The sequence below is a fragment of the Semicossyphus pulcher genome, unplaced genomic scaffold (genome assembly GCF_022749685.1).
Source record: "Semicossyphus pulcher isolate SPU_LCO1_2020_fin unplaced genomic scaffold, fSemPul1.0.p SCAF_10, whole genome shotgun sequence".
NCBI classification, from domain to species: Eukaryota; Metazoa; Chordata; class Actinopteri; order Labriformes; family Labridae; genus Semicossyphus; species Semicossyphus pulcher.
The window spans coordinates 32,174,707-32,191,529 of NW_027211604.1; the positions used below are offsets into that span (position 1 = coordinate 32,174,707).

The following is a 16,823-nucleotide window of genomic DNA, read 5'->3' on the forward strand; positions in this document are numbered from 1 at the left end:
TTGAGGTCAATGTCGGGGAGTTGTAACTCTGACTTGATGAATTTCTGCAGAAACTCACAGGCATTGTTCCCCTCCTCTCCCTCGGGGATCCCGAAGATGCGGAGGTTATTTCTGCGGGAGCGTGTTTCCAAATCTGTTAACTGGACAGAATGCGCTCTTGCTCCTTCAAAGCCTGGAGAAGCGCATCCTTCGCGTCAACATTCCACTCCTCCACCTCAGCCACTCGTTTCTCCACCTCCTCCATCCTAGCCTCTGTGTTCTTAAGTTCTGCCCCCGATCTTGCTTAGTTTCTGGTTAACTTCTTCCTTAAAGTTTCCGAGCTCTTCCTTCATGTCTCTTTTGATTGTCTCACAAAATCCGCTCAGTTCCATTTTCATGTCTAAGTGTCCCGCTTTTATGTCAGCGCGGATAGCGTCTATGCTAGCTTGCAGGGCATCCATCGTAGCATGCGCGTTAGCTCCACCTCTATCGACGTCTCCTGTCGCCATATCCTCGGTTTCCTCACTATTTGGACTCGTTGTGGTCTTAGCGTTTCTTAGTTGGTATTTCCCCATAAGAATTTCACAGAAATGGTCAAGTTAATTACATTAGAGCCGGGGAAATGTCGGACCGTTCAGGGAGCACTCGAACTACACCACCAACCAGATCACCGCCATAACCGGAAGTCCAAAAACACTCCAACTTTTAACCGCCATGTGAGGAGTTTAACACTCACTGTAAGAGATCAGATTGCTATCCAAAGAACGTATGCTTGCACATTTTATGGACATGCTTGAACCACTGAAAGCCTTTATTGTGGGTCAAGGGAAGACTTCCTGTTTTTCCTTTTTGGATGACAAGGAGTGGGTGTTTCTGCTGCTTTCCTGTGTGACATTACACAGCACTTGAACAAATGTAATGTCAAGATGCAGGGAAGAAACAAGACTGTGTATGAGCTCTACATGGCTGTCTGAGGATTTTTGGATAAATTATATGTATTCGAACAAAGTGTCTGCAGTTCTGATTATCGCTTTTCCTCCCCTCGCAGAAGTGATGCTACAGCTGCAGGTGGATGCTGCCCCATCCTGTCAGTCATAATTCTGTGATGTGCTGACTGAACTCAAGCAAAACAACAAGTCAGGTTTCTCAACATCAATGATCAAAGCAATTATTTTTAATTGCGAAAAACCCATTCCTGATTGAGGTCAATGAAATTAACCAAATAAGCGACCAGCTTGGACTTGTGCAGCTTCAAATGGAGTTTGTGAAGTAAAAGGGCTCGGATGAACTCCACCGTTAGTTTCAGATTAAAGACGTTGTGGACTTTTGGAAATTGTGAGGGCATCTCCCTCTCTCAGTTTGCTAACCAGATGTTTGAAGTTATTTTTTCTGGTTAACTTTTTCTCACGCTGCGCCTCCCCTGAAGTCCTTTGGCGCCCCCCAGGGCTGTGGAGGAGGAAGAGGAGCCAGGAGAGCAGAACCTACCTGGACCAGAGGGGGAGGCACAGCTGGACTTGAGCCACCTGGAGGAGGAGAAGAAGAAAGAGCTCCTTCGAATCCTGCCCTGCACCTGTTCCTGGATACTCCTGGCCGCACAGACATCACCCATCACCACATCACCTTAAAGGATCCCAAGCCCCTTTGCCAGCCCATCTACAGGGACAGGGTCCCAGAACATCTGCTGGTCTTGAAGAGGGGGTTAGAGGTAATGAGGCAACTGGGGGTAATTGAGCCGTCCAGCAAGTGGAGCAGCCCGATCATCTTGGTCCCCAAGAAGGACGGAACCCTGAGGTTCTGTTTGGACTTTCGAAAAGTGAATGGTGTGAGTAAACTGGACTTGTATGCCAAGGACTGATGATCTGGTGGACAGGATTGGAGGCTCGAGCTACAGTACATCAGCACTCTTGAACTCTGCTAGGCCTACTGGCAGGTCCACACCAGAATGCAGAGAAATCCCAGTGTTCCAAACACCTTTTGGAGCCATTTGCTACAGCCTACCAGGGTGATTTTGTGGTGTTCAGCAACTCATGTGAGGAACATTTGTGTCATCTACAGACTGTGTTGAACAAAGTCAAAGAGGCTGGCTTGACCATCCACCCTGGCAAGTGTACTTCTTACAAAGCGTGAGACACGGTATTTAGGTTTTTGTGCTGGGGAGTGTGATCAGACCACAAGTGGGAAGGTGGAAGCCATCAAGTTGGCTGAGAGGACCTAACCTATAGAATAAAGTGCACACACAGAAGTGCTACACAGATCCGCTCATAATTAATTACATCAAGCCGGCTTGGGGGGAAGCAGGAGGCCTTGAGGGAGTTGAGTGGTGGCAGGAGTTGTGGCAGTCTTCTGGTTGTCTGAAGTAAAGTGAAGTGAAGCACAGAGCGTAAAGCTGCAAGAGCCCAGACTTTTGGGCCTTTAATAGAGCAGTCATTTCTTTCTTTTCACTGTTTGCATTTTGTTCTGTTTTTATTTTATTTTTGCAAATATTATTTTTCTCCAGTTTCGTTTTTGCATTGCTGCACTGTTAATATATATATATATATATATATATATATATATATATATATATGTATATATATATATATATGTAAATATATTCATTTCGAGCCTTAACCACTCGGCCATCCTTACAGTTACACCTCAAATTGGGCACATATTACCTGGACTGTCTAAATTCTGTCTGAAATCTACATTAAATCAGTTGTTGTCCTACTATTTTCAGGGTGAATGCATGTTTTTATTATATTTAATGTCTTACTGTTTTAGTTTAAATATTCTTAATTAAACTATGCTGACTGTCTCTTTACCCCATAATTAGTGTTATTAGCCAGTTTTCGTCACTTTGATGTTCTTTTGTAATGTTAGACACATTTTTTTATTTTCAATAGGATTTATGTAAGCCTTTTCTGCACCTTGTGTTTCCACGTTTTAGATTATATAATTTTCTGTAGTGCCTATACTAAAGGGATAGATCTTTAGGGGGGGTTGTACGAGGTACTTATCTGTCTTACTCAGCACAATGGCCCTGTATACCTACACATGCAGGGCACGGTACCGGATCAGCTGCTTGGGTCAGCACTTTGTAGAATAGTCAAGAAATAAAAGAAAATACAATATAATGGAAACTACAAAGTGCTGTTTACCTACTTCTTTTTATTAATGAGTGACATCTTAGCCCTACCTTGGAGCTCTCCGAGTTTCCTGCTTCATCCATTCTGTTATGTAACCTCCCAAATCCTGCAGCTGGACAACTAAGTGGTCTTCCATTCAGGCCAGTGGGTCCTAGCTGGAGCAGATGCTCAGATCCAGTCCTCTTGTCATCTGCAAAGGAGCCGTCTCTGGGGCAACATGGCTGAGGGGGCATCTGGGAATCTGTCAGCACACTGGTAGAGGAAGACATAGAAGAAGAACTGGAGAGCCATAATTGGCGTGACTCTGGAGGGATGGGAGGAGGACGCTCAGGGGGTGGTGGCGGAGGTGGCTCCCTCTGGGGAGGAGGTGGGGCTGGAAGAGGCTTATCCTGCTTCCTGGACATGCCTGGCGAACCCTAGAGAGATGGAAGGATATGCTTTATTCACTGATATCACAGAAGACAATCTAAACAACTTGCAGGTAAAATATTGAAACTTGCCAATTTTTTCCGCAGTCATTTCCAACTTTTTAAGCTACTAATAAGAAATTGTCAAATGACATGATCTCTGGCATATAAGTCCTTTAAAAATCCAAACATGACTCACTTCCACTCTGGTTCACCAAAGTGCTTCTTGTCTTTCCATTGTTTACTTATGTTTTTTTAATGTGTTTAGATGTATTTATTTTTTTGTTGCAGTAACCTAGAACTGTTTTGAACTGTTTCATGCGTTTAAATTCCCTTCTGTAATTTAACATTCCTCTTTTAACCCCTCCTGTTAAGCCCATTCCATATTTTAGGTTATATTAAATTTGTTTGAAACTATTTGGGGTCAGCTTATGGATGCTTGATTTTAAAGATTATGTGCAGGAAAATACAGGTGACGCATTCTTCTTTGTATGTAGGAATGCAGTTATTTACCTTTGGGGAACTGGTGGGACTGGAAGATGGGGAGCAGATGGCACCCTTCTGGATGAGGTCAAGCCGTGGTGGAACGGGGGGAAGGCTGAGGTGCTGCAAGCTGTGGCTTGATTCTCCTCCGTAGGCTTTTCTGTGTTGGCTGACAGGTGAAGAGCTAGGAGACACCATGGGGGAGTTCTGACGCTCGGCACAGTGCTGAGAGAAAAGTAAATTGTCAGTTTACTCATTCCTGATCAGCTTTTGTGTGTTTAAGCATTTTAAGACAATTCGTAAATTTGATTAGCAATTAGTAAATCTGATGTAGATCTAATAAATATGGTGTAAAGATGTATGATTTCCAGATATGAAAAAAGTCTCTACATGCTATACCATAAGTCCAAGAGAAAGACAGCCATTTTACATCACATGCCTTTTACAGAAGATGTGTTTTAACATTCTCCCCCAAAAGATTTTACCACAGCTGCTTCAAATTTGGTATGTGACATCTAAAGACCATTGCAATGCTAAATCGCAAAGCTTTGACTTTATGGCATTGGTGTTGCTGTGGCATGGTGACCAATTTTGCAAAGCACGCATAAAGAAGTAGTAGTTTTACTTAACACTGTCCAAACTGTCCCATATTTTACATTCTGCATAAGAGGCCAGGCTTCAAGAGATATATGCAGTCTCAAATGATTCATAGTCACAAGGCTTTTACATTTTTATGGAAAGCAGTTGCACTGGTGAGGTGGACAACTTGCTTGTTCCACCATGAAACAGGAACCCCTTTGAAAAACTCAAAAGCACCCCCTAAATATGTTTTAGGAATTTAACTCAAGAGATTGAAGTAGTCCTCACAACAAATTATATCTACATAAACTCTCATTGTGCCTACCCTACATCACCATGGTAAGTTGGTCCATTTTGAATTTAGTGTTCATTTAAAAGGTATTCCTGGCAGATGCTTACATGTCTCGAACTGCTCCTAGCACATTAAAAGGATTGGTGACACAAAAGGTGTGCATAAGACTGACATGACACCTGTTGTCATTAAGTGTCATTCGGTCAATTTCATTTCACAATTCAGTCATTTTTAATGCAAAGTTGATCTCAAATTGATCTCAAATAATGTCAACTTTGCATTAAAAATGACATAATTGACCGAAGGCCCCTAATGACAACAGTCATGAACATTCATAAAGACTCATTCATGTTCATGACAGATGTCATGTCATGGTTATTAAGGTGTCATGTCAGTCTTATGCACACCCCTTCAAAGAAAGTGTTACGAAAGGATTTACCTTAAATGTGGTCCGAAAAGACTCAGGACCTTCCTGATGCTTAATAACAAAGCTCTGTTTTTTTTAAGTTGTAAGCTTAACTTTACAGTCTGTACATTCTGGAGCAACAGAACATGTTCGATAACATGTGCGCGACTGAACATTTCTCCATGTCATAATTGAGTCATAGTCATAGCGCCACCGACTGGCATCAGGAAGCAGGCTAAATGTCACCAAAATTATGCAATTCATCAACCTCAAAATTTAAATGGTTATTCATGGACCACTCCTAGTCATACTTATGTTTCATTAGCCATAGATGACCTAGTCACATGTGAAAAACAATTGATTTTCATGAGATCCTGAAACATGTTTTTACACATGACTGATAACTGTCATGTATTAATAATCAAAATAAGAATGTGCATTAGGCTTATTGGCATATTTGTTTACACAAACAATGAATTTTTCATGGTGTTTAAGTGCATTACAATATACTGTAACAATACGGGGGTGGGGGTCGGGGGTGGCTATCCCTGTCATTGGGCAAGAGGTGGGGTTAACCCTGGACTGATCGGCAGTCAATCACAGGGCTGACACACAGAGACAGACAACCTTTCACGCTCACTCTCACACCTATTGGGCAATTTAGAGCGGGCAATTCATGCGCCAATGAACCTAACAAGCATGTCTTTGGACAGTGGGAGGAAGCTGCAGTACTCTGAGGGAATCCACACATGTACGGGGAGAACATGCAAATTCCACACAGAAAGGCCCCCTATGTCTACTAGGACTACTAGCAACCTTCTACCTGTGAGGCGACAGCACTAACCACTGCACCACTGTGCGGCCCGCTTCCTGGACTTTTCCCTGTAATGTAAATAACTAAAGAAAGAAGCAATCAGTTGCCTTTGTGCCCTTTCATCAACCCATCAATAGATTAACGTTCAGATATTACTAGTGGTCTTAACCTTCCTGATGTTGGCCAGTCCATTCATGACAAGGCAATCCTCTCTGTCTTCATCGTCATCCAGGTCCAGCATGGGGCAGCTGTGCTGGTCCAGGAAGAAGCATTTAGTGCCCTCATTTCGTGGGTCAAAAGGATCCACAACAATGGGCTCTGTGCCTTTGATCTCACAACGACAGAAAGGACAACCCTGACCATCTGATTCCTGGAAAAGATAAGTGAAAAAGTTTGCATTAAATAGAATTCACATAGGCAATGGAAGCAGTAATAATCCAACATCTCATGATCTGGAGAGTATGGTTCTGTTGCTATACTGTTTGGTAAACATAAGGGATTACTTGGACCATCTAGCATAATGCCTGTTGCTGCAAACACCTGGGCATGGTTAAGATTAAGTATCTCTTGGATGGGAGGGGGATGTTAGAAACTTAATCCTAATTGGAATTGGTGAAGAATGTAAAGAGAGAGAGTTTAATAGGAACGGAGCCAGACAGATGAAGTTGTATTCAGATATCTAGTTTACATAGACCGTTTGGGCAGTGGAACAAACATTTAAAACAATATATATGCAATAATATGGTGTAATGTTAGCCAATCAGTTGGCTACCTTAACACCCCGTAGACAAAGTGTGGGCGACATTACAATTATTTGAAGTAATGTTTTTGCCACCTGGATGAGTCAATTATTCATTGGGTTTTTTTTACTTTGGCTTGCTCTCCACCATCACTGTGGAAATTATATAACAGGCTTATTGTTCTCTTGAGATGTGGTGATATAAATGGCTCCTTTCACATTTAACAGTAGCAGTCATCTACAGTGTACTTTAAAGTGAATACTTGATATAACAAGTCATAAGCAAATTCAAACATTAGGCTAAAGCTTTTGTGAAACAGTGAGACAGGCTTCTTCCTGTTTCAGAACAAAGTCGGTCAATTGTTATAAATATATCCACCTTTAACATTTAGCCTAATAAAGATTGGGTTGAGCAGTGTATTTGATAGGACAGCTGAAGGGAGACAGGACATGTGGGGAGGAGAGAGTGGGGGATGGCGTGCACCAAATGATCGGCAGACCACGAGTAGAACCTGCAATCGTTGTTTCGAGTACTGAAGCCTCTGTACATGGGGCACCTGCTCTATCAACCAGCGCCCCAGGGTTGGACATTTCTAGCCATTTAATCTAGACTTCTTTTAATCTTAAAGCCACCAAATAAATTTTAAAAATTACAAAATGAAAAGCAAACCATGCTGTCTCTGAAAATAATGGTTTGCTGTGGAGACTGTGGACAATGTTGACTCCATCCTATGTTTAAAGAACTAGTAACAAATTGCCAATTATTATCATCTAATGTAATCTAGAGCCACTTTTGAGGGACACCATAGTCAGCAGAGATTAATAATGGTCATAAAAAAGTACAGGATGTGGAATTGCATGGATCATCAGTCAGCTGTAAGTGAGAGGTGTACGTTTGTTCCACCCCAGCTGACTAATGTGTAAGGAAAGTCAGAACCACCATTGAGTCAGTGCTTACTCGTAGTCAGGAGGGTTCCCTCTTTCTATCCAACTCACTATTTGTAATTGAGGAAGGAAATACGGGACAACTTGGCTTGGCAACTTGGAAAGATGCAAGGACACAGGAAGGAAGTAAGAGAGGGGTTTTACCATGTATCTCGCACAAGAGGATGAAAGAACTATTATTTAGTAGTATTTTCTCACTTACATGCATAAACATGCACACACCTATTCAAACTAGGTTTCTTTCATTTAATTTGAAATACACTATTAGCAGTGTTTGTGAGTTAAGTTTTGAGATTTTGGACGGACTATTGCACAGACAAAGATGATTAGATGATGGACATGTAAAGATTCCAACCATGTCCAATCTACATGTGGAATGGCAAAAGCTTTGGCCAAGTCACAGATGCCTCTAAAATACTGCATGAACTCATTTCTAGATCAAAACTTTGAACCATGTGATACCTGCCAGGCTGTAAGACAGGATGTGCACATAAGGTGACCGCAGGGTTCGATTTTGACATCTTTATCGTTCTCAGCACAGATCTTGCAAAGCTGAAAGGTGGAGCCCATCTCACAGTAAAGCTCATACTGCTCCTGTACAAGCAGAGCAAACTCCTGTTAGTCATCAAGTATTGCATGTATCATCGTACAAATGAGAAAAAAACACACAAATAGACAGACACATGTGTACAGAATGCATTACGAGCTTCCCATCATGGCCCATTATGTTGAACTCAGATTCTGTGTTCACAGACATCCCATAAATAAATCAGAAGCAATTCTTTAACCTTAAACTCGTAAGTCAAAATTCATGTTTTTGTCAAAAGGGGAGACGGGTCTATTCTGCCATCTCCATATATTTTATTTTATGAAACAAAATAAAATATCTAAAATACATCATACATACAAATACATACAAAAAATGTATATGACCCATGTGTTAAACCACTTCACATTTACTGACTTCCCCTGTAAGGAAAACACATGTAAAAATATATTTATTTCAGAAAGTCCCTGTAACACATAACAAGCCTCTGATTTTCTCCTTATACATAATCAACTGGTAAAACTCAGACATCAACACATTCAGTAAACACTACTCTTGACTGGATGAACACACCACTAGCTGTGCTAGCACACGGAGGATGCACATATGCATGTGTGAGGCTGTATTTTACACGTGGCTGACTCTGGATCCGCCGTTTATCTAGCAATAGTTACACTAAAACACACACACACACACACACACACACACCTACTTGTGTCACTTTGATGTGATCATGAGGGGTTGGCTCACATAAACCAGTAAGGTCAGGATTGTAACTGCGACCATCAGGGAACAAGTAGCTGCGGACGAGAACAAAGTTGAAATGAGCTAACAGTTAAACACAAACGGAAAGACATTTGCATTGTTGTCTTCTAACATCTTATCCAGTACAAAATATTACTCGACAATGTGAAGAGCTCAAGCACCATATGAGTTGTTAATGTATTGAAAAAAGTCCAATTTAGCCATCAGCAATTATTACTAAATTAAGCAGAAACTCTTTTCCACTTTCAGCCAATATAGTTGTTTTGTCTTGGGGCCGGTCAGTTAATCAGGTATGATTGAAACAGATTGTCTAAAACATCTTCTCATCTTTCTGACACAGTCGTCACTTTATTTCACCCAAGAAGAAGCTTTCAGGAAAGTGTAACACCTTCAACCATGCACTATTCCAAGAAAGAACCCTTAAAGACTGCAAATCACACGTGACTGACTCAGATGCAGTTGATTGTATTTTATTTATATACAGCATGTACACAGTAAAAAATGTAACTGGCAGAACACAGAGTTAACTAATGAGTTTTTGAGTGTGTCATAGTCGTAACGTACAAGCCCTCCCTGTAACCATCAATAAGGGCCTGGAACAGCGGTTTGTTGTGTGGGATGGTCTGTAGTATGTTACCGTCATTGGTTACATAGCCGATGGCCCATTGGCCTAGCCGAGTACAGCTAAGTCTGAAGATGTAACTGTTAGAGAGAAAGACAACAGATATCCATGGTTAACAAACACACGCTGAAAAACAAAACCTGAATAACCAAATGGGAATAGTAAAAAAATACAAGAATGTTATAAACGTCAAGTTGAATGTCAAGAGTTGAAAAAAAATATTTATTTTAAATAATAGTAAGATCTATCCATCCATTATCTTTTAAAGGGTCACAAAGGGACTGGAGCTGATTCCAGCTGACATTGGGGGAGACATACGTGCAAAAAACACAGAGGGTCCTATTTAGACGGTACAACAGACTATTAGGGCCACAGAATTAAAAAAAAAATTAAAAAAAATTCGAGAATAAAGTCAACATGTTACGAGAATAAAGTCGTAATTTTACGAGGGGGGGAGGGGGGTGTCCACGTCTTCCTGCACTTCTCAGCAGATCAGTAACAAATACATTTACATCTTAAATACATGCAGAAACAGACACACACTCAACTAAGAAAAATTCATTATAATCCTCAAACACGGCCTTCATGTCGGACTTCACCAGATTTTACCGGTAAAAAAATGGCAATTACTGGATAACGGAAACCCAGGTATTATTTTGCGGGCCGTATGGGAAGCTTTAGCCCGCGGGCCGCCAGTTGACGATCACTGGCTTAGAGGAAAGCATGCTTCATGCATGCCAGCTTTAAGCAAGCATTCAGACAGTAAACAGACCTACACTAAATTGGCGAACTTGGTTTGTGAAGCTGTGGGCTTCAGGTACTGGTGAGACTCAGACCAAGACTGACTGTCACAGTTTAAAGACTTATCATACCACACACTGTACTGATGCACTGCGATTTCTTCTTTTCAACGACCAATGAATAACTCAAAAGTAATCATTTGTGACTTTCCAGAGGGCAAACCCCCACTCCACACCTCCCCCCTCATGTTTGAAATAAGAATTTAATGCCCTATAGTAGGTAAAAAATAATACTGCCCTTGAGGGTGTCCTTTTAGTGGAGTAAATGGTGTGATTCATGGCCCTATGCCCTTAATTTAAAAGACTTGCACATGATTAAATGGAAAGGTTGGTCATGAGCAAAATGACACAGGAGGTTTTCTGTGTATGTGAATGCTATGGCTGGGGATGATAGGCTCATCTCCCAATTCGATACTATCAGGATTCTCTGGTGCCAATTTGTTTAGTTGTTAAGTTTAAAGATTGCACAAGTAATGCAATTTGATATTACTATTTATTTAGATTTGTGCCTGTCTTTACTCCTAACAATGTGAAGAAATGAAATCATACACTTATAGACTGTATATCATGAGTCATAACTGTATTGTCTTTGTGAGTTAAATTTTATCAGGTGCCTGCTGCTTCACAATATTGGGTTGTTTGTGTGGGAGTGGACTGCTTCTGGTCAAAAACAGAAACTTAAGTTGTTTGTCACATTTATTCTTCTTATATTAAAGTAAATAAAAACCAGCAGAACACAGAATTATGCGATTTCATGTTTAAATCCCTGTTTCTCTGACTCTCATTAGGAGTGGCTGTGAAACAACGAGCTGCTGCTAACATTAGCTCAGCTTGTTCCAAGGTGCTTTGCTGCTTGTATGTAGGTTGGGATTCCTTCAGTGTTCATCGTTCATGGGGTTTTTACCTAAGACAACTTATTCACAAATGTCTGACAACATGATAGCTCCCCAAAAGTGAAGCCAAGACATCTCAAATGCCTCCTACTGACTGGCAGCAGTATAAGACTTAACGCCTGCCTCCTCCATGTTAACAGATGAGACATGGGTCGAGCTATAAAATCTGTACACGGCAGATACATTTTTCGCAAACATGGTTTCTGTCTTTATAGCTACCTATTAATATACTGCTTTATGTCCAGGTGTTTATTTATTTTTTAATTATTTTTTAAATTCTATTAAAAGAGGTCTAATGCCATGATTGACAGCTCTGTTGACAATTATGCCTTCTGTAATAGGGGAGTAGAGTAGAGGAAAAATGGTAAGATGAAGTGTCACTTAAACAATAACTACAGTCACTGAACTTTCCATATCCGTTCATATCTGCTTCAGACTAGGGCTGCACAATAAATTGTAATTTCGTCATTTTCGCAATATGAATAATCGCAACAAACACATAGCAAAAGTCTGAATTTATCCCATTAAAAAAGAAAAAATATTTTAATAGGCGATGCTCAATATGCATGCAAAAAATGTAACTATTGGATTTAGCCCAGGGTATAATAGAGGTGCTTTCACACCATTTTGATGCAATCAAATCAAGTCTCTCTTCAAGAAGACTGGACAGGAAACCTTTTCATTTCCATTATTGCAATATCATAAGTATAATATTGTAGACTTTGACAGTTTCCAAACTTTCATGGATATTTGTCTTGTTTTTAAAGTCTTGGGTCTGGGCTTGCCCCCCCACCATCAAATGATTTTATAAAGAAAAAACAAAACAATACCATAAATACCAGACCAAAAAATAGAGGAGACTGTAATGTACATAGGCGTAGAACAAAATTTAGCCAAATGGTGGTATCTGTCCGAGGCACACAACAAATTACCTGCAAGTATCAGAGGCTGCGACAACTACTTTACCTTTAAAAAAACTCAAACATTGGTTAAAAACTAACCAGTCATTCACTCATGCATAACATCTCTGATGCCCGTTCCCAGGGGTTTTGGGATCATCTTGCATTGTGACTAACTTATTGTATGTGGGTATGTTTGTCATGTAACAAATGTGTCCATTCTATATATAAAATTGTTTGTGAGCATGTGAGGTGTCCTATAATTGCAAAATTTCTTGTATGTGTTTTTTTAAGTACCTGCCTTAGGACTACGGGTGAAATTTAGCTATTGTGCTAATTCCGGCATATTTACTTTGAAGCAAATTGCTGATAGGTTGAGTAATGTGCACTGTCCTAATTCAACAAATGAAAAAATTAAATAGTAACTAACCCACATTTCATAATGTTGTAGCAATTTTGCTTACGCTTATAGTAAAGTAAGAACTAAGTACTCATGTGTAGGCACCTGTCTCCATCTTTTGTCTTTTGTCTGCTTTATAGTCGGTGGTTAAAACAATGCTCAGTCGAGACGCTGCTATATTTATGTGCTTTCAAACAACCCAAGTTGTGCCATTAAAGTATAGAGATGTAAAAATGTTAAAAAAAAAATTAAAAAACTAATTGTTCTGTTTGTAATTTTAACCCCCCCACCCCACACCAAATTGGGGAACTCAGATATTGATATTGATATTTTAAATAGCTTATTGTTAGTTCTCTAACACTAAAATTGGAATGATACAGAGAAGATTACCATGGCCCCTTAAATAACACGCATATTCGTGAAGTGTTCCTTCTTTTTTCCTGAATTTCCCCCCGGGGATCAATAAAGGATTATCTTATCTTAAAATGAAAAGATATGACACAAAATCATTTTTGACCCATGCAGTATATCAGAATGTTAAGAGAGAAGCTCAGCCCCTGCTTACTTTCTGAGCTTCCCCAAGCACACCATCACTGAACAAAATTGCCTTTCTAAATCCAGTTTCCTATACCTAAAATAACTAGCAATGTTGCCTCTTCTAATTTATCTTGTTGTTCACTTAGTAATATGAAATGTTATATAGAAATAAATTTGTTTAAGGTTTTTTGGGTTTAGTTTTTTTTCATTTCTGGATTAACATGACAAGATAGTGACATTGAACAGAAAAAAAAAACCAAATAAACAGAGGAAACAAACAAACAAAAAAAAAAGCAATAAAGTAAACCAATAGTATAGAAAAGTTACGACAGTGTAAGTGTTGATATTATTACAGTCTGGGAGTAGAAATTAGACTTAGGTATGGTGTGTGTGTGTGTGTGTGTGTGTGTGTGTGTGCTTGTGTGCGTGTGTGTGTGTGGCTGGATGTTTGTATGAGAGGTTCAGTTTGTGTTGAGGATCCTGGACAGGTGGGGGGTATGGCAGTTGTGGCACAGAAATAAGTGGTAAGTAATAGGGTAGTATAATAATGATCATAAACGTTATATATAGTATAATGACATAGTTTAACCTAATAACATCAGCAACCACCAAAAAACAATATAATTATATCTTACCACAATACGATATAATATAATATGATATAATGTATGTAATGTGATATAATGTACAATATAGTATTGTGTGTTATGATAATGAGTATCATGATAATTAATCAAAATGTTATATAGCAATGAGGGGTGGGGCTGGACCGGGGCATCGGAGAGGCGAGCAGGAGACCCCCAGCCCCTAGAGGCACAACCCGAAGCTCCGACAGGAGAAAGGCAGGACAGGTCAGCGAGGCCCCCAAACACCCTTTATTTATTTGTTTATTTTTTTGGTTGTTTTTTTTGTGAGCCGTCCTGTACATGGCCCATAGGTGAGTGCTGGCCCGCTGCAAAAAAAAAACGGCCCAAATGTCATGGCCCGATGGCCATCCTGTATATGGACCACTCCCAGACCTTTGGTGAGGGAGTCAGTCCAGTGAGGGGGCACATTTATTTATATATTTTTTTCAATCTTATTTTGAGCCGTACTGTACACGGGGCCGCACCCAGGTCCAGAGTTACAGAGACGGCCCAAATCTCATGGCCCGTCCTGTACATGGACCACTCCCAGACCCTTTGGGAGGGAGTCTGTCCAGAGGTAGGCCCCCCCAAGCCCACTCTCCAACCGCCCCAGTCAGATGCACCGCCATACCACCAGGACTTAACATTTGTTTAAGGTTTGATAAATACACACACAGTTACAATACCTGCATGGCTTGTTGATGTACTTGTGAAGTCGGGCCTTAACTTCATCATAAGTAAGGAAAGCCATGTAGCCGGGGTGTGTCACTGCCAGCAAATTCCAGTTCCTTAAAATCGATCCCCATGGCTAAAAAAAAAACCAATATCATTTTAACTAAACAGATTATCAATTGCACATTCATTTTTCAGATTTAAATTCATGTTGGTTCAGTGCTTCTGCCACAGATGAGTAATGTGATATAAAGTATACTGACATGGCTGAAACCGGCTGCTGTCAAATTTGCAAAAAGAATTGTCAGAGAGAATGCAATGCTGCAGTTTCTGATAATGGGCCAGTGAGACAGCTTGGAGTTTTGAAAGCAGCTTGTGCAATAAAACCACTGCTGTTTGGATTTGTTTACAACACAAATACCTTGATGTAAAGACATCAAGCGTATTTATGTGGGGTTGAGTCTGTTTAATTGGAAAGGCTTTATAAAAAATGTGCTATAAAAATAATTCATGTATAACACTGCAAACAAATACGGAAAACACCTATTCTCACTTTAATAGAGAATTTTGCACTTTTAAGCACATCGATCATCAATGAAAAACTAGCTTTAATCAAGGGTTGCAATTTTTCCTCAGCTTTTCGTTGTTATTGCTTGATAAAAACAACTATTGTGAAACTGATCCTGATAAAATTATCATTCAATAATTAATAGTCTCATTGTTCCTGTTCAGCTTTAACATACTAAATATGGAGGAGAAAGAGGAGCTTGAAAGGAGCTAGGGGTTGGTAAGCACTAATCTATCAAAGCTAAACAGTCTATGCCCAGTACTTATTCATTTGGAGGCTAATTACATAGTTAACCAAAGTGTTTCCCATGAAAAGATATTCTCTATCTAAAGTGGTAGCTGACCAGAGATGTTAATTAATTAGACTAAAACCTAAAAGACCACCGGTTGGAGAACATTGGCAATGGGTAAATTAAAAAAATAAATGGGTGAAAAAAAAAAATGCTTACAGAAAAGAACAAGAAAAACCAACAAATCCTGACTCCCATGCACAGGCAACCTAGAATACAATAATGTCTGAGAAACACTGAACAAGCTAACAAGCCATGCAAAAGTAATAATAATGTTTTAGACATCTCTAATCGCTTCTCAAAACCCTCACTGTCTTTAACTGTTTCTATAGTTCTTAATTAGATTGGGAAATATTCTAAAAATACACGGCATAATATGACATGTAAAGCATTATTGCTCAAAGAATCATTTAGCTATATCCTGAATTCTTAATTAAAGGGAGTTATGACTCATTATCAGGAAATACCTTTTTTGGTTTGAGCTGCTAAGTTCTGTTGTTCCTCTCGGTTTTCAGAAAAGATAAATGACTTGGAAAATATAGATAGCATTAATTTGACAGGATGCGTCTGGCTTGTTGTCTATATCAGTAGGAGCCAAAAATGCAATCCACAGTGGAAGAGATCCTAAAGACCTTTTTTGTTAAGAATTTTATACAAAGAACATGAGTGCAAAATGAAAGGCACAGCATGAAACTGCCAAACCCTGTAGTGCTTGAATAGAGAGTGAATTAATAGTATTGGGCTATGTGCCATGTGTGCATAAATTATTTGATATCAGGTTAAAACTTCTTTAGTTGACCAACCTGGAAGAGGCGTGTGAAAATGTCAAACTCAAACACCGAAATATAATCGTTGCAAGTGAGGTCGATGGTTGATTTGAGGGCCATGGCCTCCAGGCCTGAGCTGATGAGATGCACTTCATGAAGGCATTGTCTGAAGACTTTCCATGGCACTATCGTCCTAAAAGAGAACAGTAATTCTTATAACAAAAGCACAGATACAGCAACTTGCAAGACAAGAGGTCTTTCCTCAAACAGTGCTTTTTTTGTGCTTTACGTATGTACAGTACCAGTCAAAAGTTTGGACACACTTTCACCATTCACTTGTATGAGAAAATGTGTCCAAAGTTTTGACTGGTACTGTACACCATAAGTAAATTCACTGCTTATTCATGAATAAAGTTGGACCTTTTTAGAGCTCCCCCTATATGTCTCAAAGAAGGTGTTACAACCCAGTAAAGGTGTAGGGGTAAGGGAAGCAACATAACGCCGATGTAATTGGGCAAACAAGCCGTTAAATGAGGTTCATCACCACAACATTATAAGCTTTCTTAACTAGACATCATTATGTTCCTAAAAAAACAGGTTACAAAAAAATGCAATGCGGGTACATGGGAACCTATTTCTTGTGCTGGACTAAATATATTAACCGGT

General features: G+C 39.8%; 1 protein-coding gene and 1 pseudogene across 3 annotated transcripts in view; one reads left to right on the top strand and one right to left on the bottom strand.

The window, feature by feature from the left end:
- Window positions 1-16,823, bottom strand: part of cblb (Cbl proto-oncogene B, E3 ubiquitin protein ligase) — a 52,249-nt gene that overhangs the window by 20,775 nt on the left and 14,651 nt on the right. For 2 of the 3 annotated variants that reach the window (XM_069667903.1, XM_069667918.1), the window contains exons 5-12: window positions 16,194-16,350; window positions 14,548-14,669; window positions 9,649-9,786; window positions 9,032-9,119; window positions 8,235-8,366; window positions 6,258-6,458; window positions 4,028-4,222; window positions 3,158-3,523 (exon numbers count right to left, since the gene is read on the bottom strand). In XM_069667903.1, the coding sequence (XP_069524004.1) occupies window positions 3,158-3,523; window positions 4,028-4,222; window positions 6,258-6,458; window positions 8,235-8,366; window positions 9,032-9,119; window positions 9,649-9,786; window positions 14,548-14,669; window positions 16,194-16,350 (1,399 nt within the window). The remainder of the gene's footprint in view (window positions 1-3,157; window positions 3,524-4,027; window positions 4,223-6,257; window positions 6,459-8,234; window positions 8,367-9,031; window positions 9,120-9,648; window positions 9,787-14,547; window positions 14,670-16,193; window positions 16,351-16,823) is intronic. The other variant, XM_069667910.1, reaches the window with a different exon arrangement.
- Window positions 13,044-13,136, top strand: LOC138605919 (U6 spliceosomal RNA; annotated as a pseudogene).